Raw genomic sequence first — 13,467 nt, forward strand, 5'->3', positions numbered from 1 at the left:
CTTGCCGGAAAAGCAGCCTGGCTACTAAGAATATCTTCTTTCTCCTCTTTTAGATCCTGTCCCTTCATCACACTCTGCTTCATCTCTCCCCAGACACACACAGCCAACACAAGCTCTCCTTATCACAATGAATGCTTCCATTTCTGCCTTTGCTGCAAAAGAGACAGGCTGAAGCACTGGTAAAGGAGTTTGCTTGCTGCTTTGCACTCATTTGTTGTCTTCTTGATCCAAAAAAGAAGGAACAGCAGACTGGTCAGAACTGACAGAGCCAAAGGGAAGTACAGAAACAGCGTGAGAGTTAGAATAGCTGTGCCAAAAAAATCAAGAGCTCCCTTCTCTCAGCAGCGTCTCTACAAACAGCCCATGACACCAAGCCCATACTCCTCTGTGGCACGAGTCCAGCAAATCACAGACTACAAAGTCAGTTGCAAACACTCAGTGCTCTGTATGTTCGGCAGTTCCTTCATCACCCCAAAATGGTCAGAGAAACAGATACTGGTTTGGGAACTGTTCTTCCAAGTTGACTATCAGCCATGGCAGCCTACCTGGGAGAGCAACTGGCATAAATGCATGATGTCAACTCCAGTCAGCACGTTTAAAGTTGCAGTGACGTAAGTATCTTCATGCAAACTGTCCTACACGTACAATACTACGCGCTATGAACTTGCTGTTGCTTTACACAGCCTACATATTTGTACTTTTAAGTCTACTGTGGCTTCTACACAAGTTTGAGAGTACAGTGCAGGAGCATACACCAGATTCACCAAGAAGCTTTGCCTTTGCTGTACAGCAAGTAATTAGGCAGGCTGAGTAGTTCAAAGGTGCAGGCGAGTTTTCCCTCCCTTACCAGAATTTAACTAAAGTGGCCTTGGCGAGCCCTAGTTTCTTTCCTACCTATCCACGTAATTAATGGATTCTCTTCAAGTCTGAAATCAGATACTTTCAAGATCTATTTTCCTAACTGACATCTCACATATAAAAGCATTTTATGGAATTCCAAAAGAAAACATTTATGGAAACTGCAGACTTCCTGAGACAGTTACTGTCTAAGAGACAGTGGCCTTGGTGTAGTTTCTGGCTGGGTCTCAAGGACGCCTGATCTGCCATTCTGATTAACTTCCAAATCTTAAAATACCAAGTGCTGCCCAACTTTCAAAGAATCGAGAACAGAGCTTCCAATATCCTTCCAAAGCTTCAGGTGCTTTCAAGATGCCAGATCTGGAAACGAGACCTAACACAACTTAATAAAAGTATAGCAAAAAGATATTCTAGCAGGCATGATGGGTGCCATGGGCTCTCGCCTGCAGCTGTAAGTTCCAATATGAAGTGAGAAAACCGATGAGAAAAGAGTGAGAAAACATGGTGTTCTTCAAAAAGAAATTGTGGCCCTTGTCTTTGCAGTTCTGCATCCTCTAAGAAACACAGACAGGGAAACAGTACCTCAAAGTTATGATCCTGTCCTGACAGATCACAGCAGAACTGCACTAAACAAACTGTTTATAACTTACAACACAGTATGGATGGAGAGGTTTGTTTTATGACTCAGCTATCATTCCTTTTATGAAGAAGGTGTCAGTCTGAGGGATAGAGGTGCTAAAAAAAGTAAACTTTCCTCTACAGAGAGACAGACACTCCTGTCTCTATGACTTATTTGCAGATGAGGCTATTCACAGCAAGTTGTATATATTCAGGTCACAATAACCACTTTAAAGAGCCTAAAATTCTAGCAGTGCCAGTGTATGTGACTTCAGTTTGCGTAGCTCTAAGGCTGTCAGTAATAGGCTTACAACCAAGTGTGAACATTAGCTAGCTCTCTGCTAAGCAGTTTAGCAGCCAGAGCCAATAGATGATTGTCTGCCTACAGCAGTAGTTAGTAGGCTGGTTGCTAAGACAACCAGTTATTCAAGCCAGTAGCCTCATCCCAAAGAACTCACCTGGCTTCTTGCCAACACAAGAGAGAAGAGGAAGAGATGATACATCCCTGACAAACAGCCAGAAGGATCAGCTACTCTTTTGGCACTGAAAGCCCACGCTGCCTCTCATCTTTGGTCATTACCAACTACTCCAAACATTTAAATCCCTCTACTTGTACGCCCCCCCCAAACGCAAACGACTTACAGCAGAGTTCTGTTGGAAGGTCCAGTGTAAGGATAATCAATAAAGCTATCCCAAAGCCTTTATTCTGAGCAGAGTTATGCTCCTGTAGAATTCAGTAGGAAGGGGGAACTAAAGTGTGTGTGCGTGCATGCACACGCTTGTGCGTGCACACAGTGGAGGGCCACCTGGGCATTCGTGTCCAGCTTGCAGAATAGCCACCTGAGCTTTTAAAAGTATTTGCACGTGAAGCAAGAAGTAGATAATTAATGAGAATCACCTGAGTTCTTCTCATTACCAGTGAACATCTTATCCTGGATCAGTGCAAATTTTCCATAAAACAAACAAACATTAAAAAACCCCCACACTGTTGTGTTCCCTCCTTCCCCCCAGTCTTCCTTCTCAAGCCACCTGTTACCTTGGCTAATGCAGCAAGCCCAGAGGCAGGCTCTGGATGACCCATGTTTGACTTGGTTGATCCGATCAACAGTGGCTCTCTCTCACACTGACAGAAGACATTTACAATGCCATTTACTTCCTGTGGATCTCCAACCTAGTAGGAAGAGAATCAGAATGGCTATTAGCTAGCACTTCCAAAACACACCACAAAAGAGGAATCCGAAAGATTAAGATGTCTGGGCAAAATCCAAAAGTGGTGAAGCAGTACATGTTCTAGTAACTTGTAGAAGGGAGAAATATAATTCATTTTGGAAAAACAAAGAATAATTTGATGGAAAAGTGTGGCAAGTGATGCAAGGGAAGAAAATAAGGGACAAGAGAACACTCCAAACCCAAAGGGGCCATGCTGACCTTGGTGCCTGTCCCATGAGCTTCAATATACTCCACTCCTCCAGGTTTGATACCGCATTCTCTGTACAAATCGCTGACCAACTGCTGCTGCATCTCTCCAGATGGGAATGTCACACCTAGGACCAAAATTGCCATCAATTCCTCTCCTATCAGATGATTCCTGTTCTGATTTTAGCACCCTTTCAACTGCTTGGGGCTACCAGGTCCAAAAAAACCCCAAGGAGACTTTTTCAGAATTTACACCAATGTTCTTAGCACCAAACGCAGTAAGCCTCTCAGGCTCTTTGGAAGAACAGCAGAGGAACCAGAAATGGACCTGAAGCAATGAGTTAGACTAGTGTGGGAAGATACTGGTTAACAGAGTACTAGATGTCTAGATCAATCAGAATATGTGAAACTTGGTGTCTCCATAACTGGAGAGGGGGAGAAATGGGACAGCACTAGGGAAAGAGCCTTATAGTCATAACACCACCTACGTTTCTACCATCAGTGCAGAAGTTACTGTAGAGGTGTCCTGAGGAAGGCTAAACTAGCAACAGGACATTCCTGTTACTTTGTACAGTAGAAACCACTACTTGTCTCCTTCAACTTCTTTACAAAATAGGGCCCTGAACTTTGCATTACCAAAAGAGAAACCACCAAACAATAAAAAAACTTCACACATCAAAAGAACCCCACAACAGCCCATTTTTGATAACAAAGACTCTAGACTGAACAGTTCTGTAGGTATCTCACTTTTCAGAGGCTCAAGCCCTACCTTGCTCCTTAAAGCCATCAGTGTTACTTCCAGCATTGACTATTGTAGCATAGATCCGCTTAGCCATAGATCTCTTGGTCAAAAAAACGACAACAACAGCTTCAGAGCGACAATATCCATTTCCTGAGAACAGAGAGAGAAGAACGAGTCACTAATTCTGCTCTGCTTTGAATAAAGTTGCAAAACACCATGCAGTAAGGTCATCTCATTCCTGAGCTACCACTTGCAACAGAGAGTTTTGAGAGTATGACATATCCATTTCTTTAAAAAAAAAAAATATATATATTAATGTCCTAGAAAGGCTCGCTGCTCATCACAAATGATGATAGAAAGTTTCCATCAAGAGACAGCTATTTCCTCTCCCCGATGGCTGAGGAATTAACTATACAGTTTCTTCCCCACAGTTAGTTTTCCAGGTTCAATGGAGCACGCAACACAGATCAGGTCCAGGGTATGTCCCAAACAGCACACCTAGGAACAACTACGAGGCCAGCTCTTTGCTGTATTACAAGAATATCTGGTCACAGACTCCACAATAAGTTCCTCTCATACAACATGACAACCTTTCGTACTAACGCCTTACCTGAAGCATCAAAAGCCTTGCAGGCACCATCAGGACTAAGCAGACCCAGTTTCATGAACTGCACAGAAGTGTTGGGTTTCAGCAAAAGGTTGACCCCTCCTACTAGGGCTGCACTGCACCGTCCATGACAAATTGCCTTATAAGCATTCTCCAGAGCGACGAGACTAGAGGAGCAGGCCGTGTCAATAGCTATGCTTGGTCCTTAGGGAACAGAAAGGGAAAACAAAAAAGCTGATTTTCACTGTTTATTTCCTAGAGTTGCTCTCCAAAGACTACAGGATAGGATCACAAGAGAAATGTATTCAAAAAACGTTAAATAAGAGTTGCTTCAGAACATAACAGGTAATCCTGATGCAATGGGAGACAAGAATCACCATCTCTGCCTGCTTACCAAGTAACAAGGGATGAGAAAGGTGGAAAAAAAATTGCAAACAGTTTGGCTTTAAGGGTATTTTTTAAAATTCCATCTCTGTCTCCATCAAAAAGAGATGTTGTAGCTTCACAGGCAGGTCTCATCTCATCCCCATTCTCACCCTCTCCCTTCCTGGTGCTACTCTTGCCATTATCTCTGTTCTCTGTTGCTCTTCAGAGCAATTCCTATCCCTCCACTCTTATCTTCAATGCCACACACATTTCAAATCATGTCTATGCTTTCAATTACATCATTGTGGTGGCTCTCCCACTTCTTCCACTTTACTCAAAAAGAGCCAACCGTTCCAGTCAGTTTGTCTCTGGGCTAGCTGACTTCTACATAGCTTGATACCAAATAGCAGTCTAAAGGCAGGAAAGGACATAGGCCTTTTTATGAAGGCCTCCTGACATCATCATCTTTCAGATGAATGCCAGCTATGGCCAGCAGCAGCAACTGAGTTACAAAGCCTTACAATGAGTCTTATCACACAGTTAGAACACATTTTCTGCTTCTCATATGCTTCCTTAGAATAGTTGCATGCTACTTTCTCATCTCAAAAGGGGTCTACGTCATCATCTCCATCCCACTCCTCTACAGAAACTGTGGTACAATCATGCTCAAATTGCAATTGCTGATCAGCATTGACAGGTTTGGGGACACTTACCTGTTAAGTCATAGAAGTAGGAAATCCTGTTAGCGAGCATAGCACGCTGGCAGCCAGTCATACTGTATCCCAAAAGCTCTTCTGGATCTTGGCTAAGGGCTTCACCAGCTTCTGACCCACTGGCACCAACCCATACGCCTGTGTCTGTGCCACAGAGGGTGGCCGGATTAATACCTATGAGGATATTGGAAGGTAGATTACAGTAAACGAACTCACCTCCCCAGTTTGCCCCTCATTATATCAGGTGCGCTGGCACAGTTCATGAAATACTACTTATTGTCCCTTTCTGGCAGGCCTGCAGCATTGTTCCCCTGCCTATAGTTACCTTTTATCTGTTTCGGTTGCAGACCTTACAAGTCTTACCAAAGTTCTGGTAGACTCTGCAGTATCTGCTTTTGGCCAGAACACACTGTGCCCAGAGACAGCTTTTCAGCTTAGCTGGGCATTGCTAGAGTCATGTGTAAAAAAGTGTATGGACTATGAAAGACACAAATGCTGATCAGATAAGCTAACAGCTGACTTCCAGTGCAGAGAAAATGAGCAGACCAAAGGGGGGGGGGAAATCACAGCACTTGGAATGTCATGTGAGTGCATGAATATCTATCTCTAGCCACACACAAAGCCCAGATCTGGAGTACAAGACAGAAGGAAAATTCTTAAGCACAAAAGCCAACAATCAGAACAAGAAACAACTCTGCTCTAAAAAAAAACACATAGCAAGCTCAACTTGCAGCAATCTCTGCTGGTTCTTCTCTGTGCTTCAGGAGTTCTGGAGACAAGCTGAGGCTCAGCAGCAGAGGAGCAAGTGTTAATTTTAATAAGTCAGTACTAGTGATGTGGTTACAACTTTTTCCCATGTGCTGCTTCTGTTCAGACATGAAACTGATTAACATGAAGAATAAACTTTTTGGCTCTGTGGGTTAAGTAACTCAAAAGCTCAAGATGCTGGCAGTGATGGAGGAAAGAGGCTCCTGTTTCTGAAAGCACACTTCCTGGGCAAACCTTCTATAGAAGCAGATCAAATGCCACAAGTTTTCCATGAACCTGGCCAATAGACAGGAATACATCAGGCCATCTGCCATTCTTTTAGACCATGGATGAGAATTCTAATCAAGTCATCTTCCTTTTGCACTACAAATATGCCTTTAACAAAAGGATCTATTACGGAATATTAAGGTAGAGCAGAACATACAAAAGCTCTAGAACTGTTGACGTTTAAGTGTTTCTGTCATACCGGTTGTACCACATGAGGCAGGTAGAGATTTGCTGGCAGTCAGCATAGATTTCCTAGTTTGAGTTCCAGAGAAAACAGCTTTGTTCTGACCCCCCGTACCAGTTCTTTGGTCTCCTCTCTACTGTGATGGCTTTCTCTTGTTAGAGATCTCACCACACAGGTGCATGTCTGCACCTGCTGCACAGAGACAATACAGCACAATTCTCCCTCTTCAGTCATTCAGCTGCTTACCTCCATCCAAAATAGCTTCATAAGAAACTTCCAACAGCAAGCGAAGTTGAGGATCCATTGTATGAGCTTGTTTGGCGTGAACCCCAAAAAAAGATGCATCAAATTTGCTTATGTCCTTAAGCTTTCCATTTCTCTTGGGCAGTCCATAAATTCCTGAGAAGAAAAATTCAACACTGAGTCACAGAATACTTCTGTTTTAAAGCAGCTACCAGCTGAGACAAAGTACAGAATGACCACAGCCGATTCTCAATTACATGCGAAACCTCACTTCCCTGTTGCAGTACCCAGAGTGCTGCATTAATATCTCCCTACCCATCTCTCTGAATCTCATTTGGAAATGAGAACGCTGCATTAACAAAAACAATTATCATTTTTAAGACTCTCCCGGATATGGCAGCAAAAGACATCTATCTAGTTTAAGCATTTTTGCTTTGGCAAGTTGTACCAAGCACATAAACAGAGTCCAAATCAGTGGTTCCAGTCAGTTACCACACAGAAGGAAAACAAAAGCTACTTTTCACTTCTGCAAATCACTAGCTTGAATTGGATAGACATGTGCCAAACACTTCAGAAAGACAGTCAGACAGAAAAGAACATTGTAAAGAGCCATAAAATCACAGGACTGGGGTCCCTGTGCTACTTCTGAACCCAGGAAAATGGCAGAGTCATCTTAGTGCCACAGCTATCAACAACAGGTACAGGATTCATGTTACCTTGCTGCTCTGTCAGCGTTCTTTTATTTGGAAGTAAGCTACATATTTATAAGCTACTACTGCATGGGACATGACATTATAAAATGAATTGCATGAGACCTTCATGAAAGTGTTCTGTTCCTGAATTTCTTGATGATATATCAGAAGTGAATTCAGAAGCTCTGGCAGGGTTTTGCATCTGATAAGTCCTTTCCTTTCATAGGATAATTGCTCTAGAACTCAGGGCTCCAAAAGGAGACACAATAAGCACGCACCTGGTTTCCACCTCCGATCATCCTCTGTGACCATATCAACTCCATTAAGCAGGTTCTCCCAAAACTCTTGCAAGTTCTCCGATTCTGGCAGCTTTCCTGCTATGCCTGCAATTACCACGTCCTCCATCTCTTAACTTCTCCCTGCTGCTGAGATCCAGAAAGCGGTAAGATTAGTAAGATTTCACACAGAGAAGGAGAGTATATGTGTCTCTTGTCTTCCTGACATGTTGTGACAAACAAGCGTATTTGCAGGAGAAACACCCACACAGGAACAGCCCACGGAGTCTCTACTACAAAAAGACATCCCAACTAATCAAACGGACCATAAGATCCGTGGGGACAATGAGGATGAGAAAACTGATCTTGAAGGAGCGTCGGGCTCCGAGAACCACCAGTTTCTACATGACAACTAGAAAACGAACAGGTCTAGCTCTACCAAATGCAGGGCCTCTGTGAAGTCAGCAGAGAAGAAAGATTAACATGCTGGAGCAGAGGTGGGTGGAGAAGTTATGAAATACATATAGTAAAACACATAATTACAAGGCAAACCTAACAGGTAGCAAAACAAGTTCTACGATCATTACAAAGTTAAATGCTAACTTAAGAATCAATAATCAGAAAGTTTGTGGGGGGGTGGGGGGGACCCACAAACCCAAAAAAACACACACACACACACAGGAAAAAACCTACACAAACCCACAAAGATTACAATACAACTTAGCATCATTTTAAATACCCTAAACAAGAAGTAAATTTTACATATAAAGTGTTTCCCAACTGGATCCTGCACTGCCACATGTTTAGAGGACTGGGAATGGGGAACTGAGTACATGTGATAGAGAGTGGTGCTTTAAAATAAGAGTTGGCAGAACAGATCTGGATTCCAGATGGGATGAAAAACCCTAGCTGTTGTCCCAAGAAATTTGCATTTTAAGACCCCAATCTGTAAACAACACAAGAGAGCATCACGGTGCATAACACAGCATGGCAGGCCATCTATACAGATCACAACACCAAATGATAGCTCATATATTACAACCAACACACATTTAATTTATTTTCTATTACACTAAAAAAATATTAACAACTAAGCAGAGAGAAGGCAAGTTAACCTGATGTTTCAGTTAAGTTCAAATTATAGTTTGTAGACCCTAAGTAGGCAAGTTAAAGGAGGGGGAAAAACCCCATATATATGGGTTATTTTTTTATATATATATATATATATATATAAATAAAAGTGGTTGCATGAACAAAAGAGGTAGTAAGCATTCACAGTACTTCCTTCAATAATCCTTCTGGTAAGTAGAGGCAAAATATTCTTTAGCGTTAATGTGTGAGATTTTAACAAGTAAAAACCACAAAGAAAACTGGGTACTCAAATAGCTAGAAGTCTGCCTTAATAACTTTGAAGGAAAGACTTTGCTATGGAAAACCTAAAGTTTGACTTCCATCACAGATTATGCTCCACAGTGCCATGCAGGCACTTTGCTTAAGTGCTGCTGGTGCTTGATCATGTCCTCCACAAAACAGCACTAATGGGTACTCTTAGATGAGCACTTCATAGCTGTTTTTCCAACCCAAGACATTTCATTTAGGCATGGTTTTGCAGCCTCTTTCAGGAGTTCCTGATGCTTTTGAGCAAGAAACAGGCCTCTCTTCCACCCACACATTGCTCAAGCGTAACGCCTTCCTGTAGCTGAAAGAGGTTGGGGTGTGTGGAGGGAACGCAAAGCCCCCTGGTTAGCTGAGGTGTACACAATGCCACAGAGGTTGCCTGATTTCTTTTACCCTTCTTCTTTCCTTCAGCAGTTATCTTGATTCAGATCTGTGGAGTAACTGTGGAATTATGCAACATAGAACACTGATGTAGAAGAGATGATTACCTCATCCAGTCTGGCCCTTCTGGGAGCAGAAACAGAAGTGCTCCCGAAAGGACATCTTGGATTTCTGCGTCTTATGCTAAACAGCCAGACAACAGAAGTTCCATTCCACTCTGGTTGTTTATTTAAAAAGGGAAACGCTAAGGACCAAATGCACAAGGCCCTTACTGAGAAACTATTCCCCAAAACTGAAGCGGGCAGTAACAGGCCCAGTCCACTCTCCTCTGAAGAGGAGCCTCTCTGTTTTTCCACTCACGTAAATCCAGCAAGTCAGTTATGTTATTGGCGTCACCAGTGTACCTGGATAAACCCAATCAAGGGCCACAACTCTGCTACGCTTGCAGCACAGGGGGCAGAGAAAGAATGGATCTCGGGCACGAAGCTTACAATCTAAGCATAAGACAAGAGATGTACAAGATGATAATGTGATTATGATTCAATTTTATGCCTCAGCTCTTTGGGCGATGATCTCTAGAGAGAGAAGTATAATTTGTATTTCAGGGGACTGAAACGTCACTTCTGGGATTGTTCCTTCCCATCCCACATCTCTCCCTGGAGTACCAGAAAAACTCAATCCAAGTACGGCCAATCTTGACAAAATGTTATTCCGAGAGAGTGAAGTAATGGAATTTATCAGCAAAGCAATTTTTGCCAACGTTATGAATGTAGTTGAGCAAGACTGTGTCAAAGGCAGAGAAAAAGATGCTGCAGTAATCAAAATGTAGAAGAACAAGAGCCAAAAAGTTAATTTTAGCTGGGTGAATGGGTAAGAAGAGCCACAACTTAAGGATTTTTATACACAAAGAACTAGAAAGATTTAGACTTGACACAGAGAGCTCCAAATGCCTACATCTAAGACAACATACAAATTACAGATTTAGCAGCAGACAGTAGAGATGACTTGCTGTGGAAAACAGGAGTGGGAAGAGGAAAAGTCATGAATATTAAGTCATCCCTGATTAAACAGTGATTAAAGTAGATGTTGCGGCTACCAACAATGTCTTTGGTCTTCCTTGACAGATAATAAGCAGGTAGACCATTTTAAAGTTTGACTTTACCCCCAAATGGTGTATTGTATTATTTTTTACTATATTAGAGACTTTTTTTCTATAGAGCACTTTTAGGCTATACACAGTACATTGACAGTTCTTGAAGTATAGGACATAGCACAGATCAAGAAAGAAAATTATTTCTACAGCTGATTTAAAGGAGACTTGACTACAGCAAATATACAGAAGAGATTGTTCCTACTACATTTGGCGAGCAAGGTGAACAAAAGCAACAGGTCAAAAGAGGAGACAAAGAAGATAAGAGGGACAAACAGGATTCTCTGATTTCTTAAGGCTGTATTTTGTTGGATCCAACCAGACATCTAACATCCTTTTTCCTCTGTTTACCCCACGGTTTTGCTTGAATTGAATTCTGTGAATTCTTCCTAGAAGCTTGCATTTTTAACTGAGAGGAGAAGGGGGAGAAGCAAACGCCTCCACCCCCTCAACATATCAGTCTGACAGACACCTCAGTTAAGCATAAAGTACCACCTCACTGGATTTACACAATATTTTTTGGCAATGATACTACGCTGCTGACTCATTCCGTTTGTGACTGGTAATAACTAACAATCCCTTCTGGTATTATTGACTAGTAACAACTTTCATCACTTTATACCTGCGCTCTGGTTATCTACCTCCCACATTAGCCACTTGACAAGGTTCGTTTGTTTATTGATGCCAGCTCCTTTCTCCAATCATGTTATACCTTCTTAACCTTGTTCTCTATGCACTGGATACCTATTGGTATCCTGTTAGCTTAACGCTATTATCAAACTTAAGAGTAAGTTGAAATACTGTTCTCCACTGCATCTGCAACAGTTTTTTTTCAGTACCTCACTAATCCAGCACCAATAATGAATCAAGAAGAAAAGTATTAGCCATTGTTTTCCAACATCCCTGGCAGCTGTACAGCTTTTTTTTAACAATAATTTTATCTACTGTTTCCCTATAAAAACATCTCGGTGCCCATTAAGCTTGTAAGCTTTTAGAGGGAGAAAGACAAAGAAAGACAAGAAAAAAGAAAAATAAAAAAAGAAGGTAAAATTTTATTTCTTCTCCCACTCACACCCGCCTTGCCAACCGCCGAAGAGAATACTTTTCTTATTCTGCTGTACCTATGTCCACCTAAGGTTCAGTGAGGAAAGGAGGGGGAGAGGGAAGGAAGAAGAAACTGCAAAGAAACAGCAAATAAAACCCAAATCTTGTTTTGCCTGACGCACAGTTCTCTTTATCTTAGACAGGAACACATCGCTTATATTTATTTCACTCTTATTTTGACGGCTAAGAAACTGTTTGCAAAGAAACAGCAAATAAAACCCAAAATCTTGTTTTGCCTGACGCACAGTTCTCTTTATCTTAGACAGGAACACATCGCTTATATTTATTTCACTCTTATTTTGACGGCTGTAATCTCGGTGGGACAGAATCCTCAAAGCCAACTCTGCTACTGTTCCTAGGCAGTCCAAATCTTGATTTTTTTTTTTGGAGCTCCCATCATTGTAAAATGAAACATCCATGACTCCTCCATAGTTTCCTTCAGCACAGATATTGACAAAAGGATTGCTTTCTTAGTTTTTCATTTATAACTACATCATAATCCAGGTTTCCTAATCTCTGATTATAATTTCTAAAATTTGTAATTAAAAAGGTCATTGCATAGGAACTGCACTTGTGAAGAGCTATAATGCCTGCCTCCAAAAAAACCTTTACAAAAATAGAGGCAAACACAGGCTGCTTTTCGTTTTTTAAAAGCATTTGGCTACCATCAATCTGTGTGCTATAGCTTCGACTTAACAAAGACCTTTTAACCGTCTCTTTCTGTTTCAAGGCTGGATTTGTCCCATTGATCACAAGACAAATGAAAAACGGTAGTGTGTTTTCATATTTAAAATGCACTACTTAGCAGGAAACACAATCTGTTCAGAGCTGTTATTTGAGAAAAGTAGGTTAGATTTTGCTCATGGAATCAACACAGCTCTGTTGATTCCCAAGTGGTCAGAATTGATTTGTACAAAAATTGAAGTCCCCAGTATCACTGTATCATGTTTGTAAAATATCTGTTCATAACTGCCCTCCACGCAGGGACCTCATCCTCCGAATCCATCCGCTAAATGCAGCCTTTCACAATGTACTATTACCTTCAGTTTGTTTCAAGAAGCATAGAGGCTGCAGGAAAAGGCGATCCCTTTGCTCATGCGGCTTGAGGCTTTTCCTCCCTTTTGTTTTTTAAGGCAAGACACGCTCCAAACCCCCCAACACCGCTCTCTGAAGGAGTATGCAAGTTAATATACAGAGCTTTAACACCGCCTGTTTCAACCGAAGCATCCGAATAAAGCTTTTAGCTAGGAAAACGCACATTCAGTATCTCAAAGGGCCCTATGCCAGGGAAGAAATGTGGAACAAAAACCAAATAGGAGCAAAAACAGCACAAGGGAGAAAATGATCATCGTGTTGCCGACGGACTCACATAACGAAATCCAGACCGGTGCACGATCAGTGGGTTGTTTCACGTGGGCAGTTGGCTCGTATCGAAGTTCGGCAGTATATGCGGCACCTTTTCTGAGATGGTTCCCTAGTACCTACTGACAACTCACCTTTCGCAACAGCGAAGGCTGATCTCCTCCCTTACAAGCTTCCTCAGCCTGCCACGCTAGTGCTCTTACGCTAACCCACGGCACCGCAGGGGAGCGCAGCGCCGTCGCCCCGCTGCCAGGACAGAGCGGCCCATTCAGCCCCGGCGCCCGCCCGAGACAGCCCGCTGCTCCGCGCCGCTCGCTCGGCGC

General features: G+C 42.3%; 1 protein-coding gene across 1 annotated transcript in view; it reads right to left on the reverse strand.

Moving 5' to 3' along the window:
• FASN (fatty acid synthase) overlaps positions 1 to 7,904 on the reverse strand; it is a 39,349-nt gene extending 31,445 nt beyond the window's left edge. The window contains exons 1-7 of the mRNA XM_009279399.1: positions 7,753 to 7,904; positions 6,786 to 6,938; positions 5,321 to 5,494; positions 4,245 to 4,445; positions 3,662 to 3,784; positions 2,905 to 3,020; positions 2,513 to 2,647 (exon numbers count right to left, since the gene is read on the reverse strand). Coding sequence (XP_009277674.1) covers positions 2,513 to 2,647; positions 2,905 to 3,020; positions 3,662 to 3,784; positions 4,245 to 4,445; positions 5,321 to 5,494; positions 6,786 to 6,938; positions 7,753 to 7,879 — 1,029 coding nt within the window. The 5' untranslated portion in view covers positions 7,880 to 7,904. The remainder of the gene's footprint in view (positions 1 to 2,512; positions 2,648 to 2,904; positions 3,021 to 3,661; positions 3,785 to 4,244; positions 4,446 to 5,320; positions 5,495 to 6,785; positions 6,939 to 7,752) is intronic.
• Positions 7,905 to 13,467: the final 5,563 nt, after the last annotated feature.

This window comes from Aptenodytes forsteri, unplaced genomic scaffold (assembly GCF_000699145.1).
Source record: "Aptenodytes forsteri isolate BGI_AS27 unplaced genomic scaffold, ASM69914v1 Scaffold243, whole genome shotgun sequence".
NCBI classification, from domain to species: Eukaryota; Metazoa; Chordata; class Aves; order Sphenisciformes; family Spheniscidae; genus Aptenodytes; species Aptenodytes forsteri.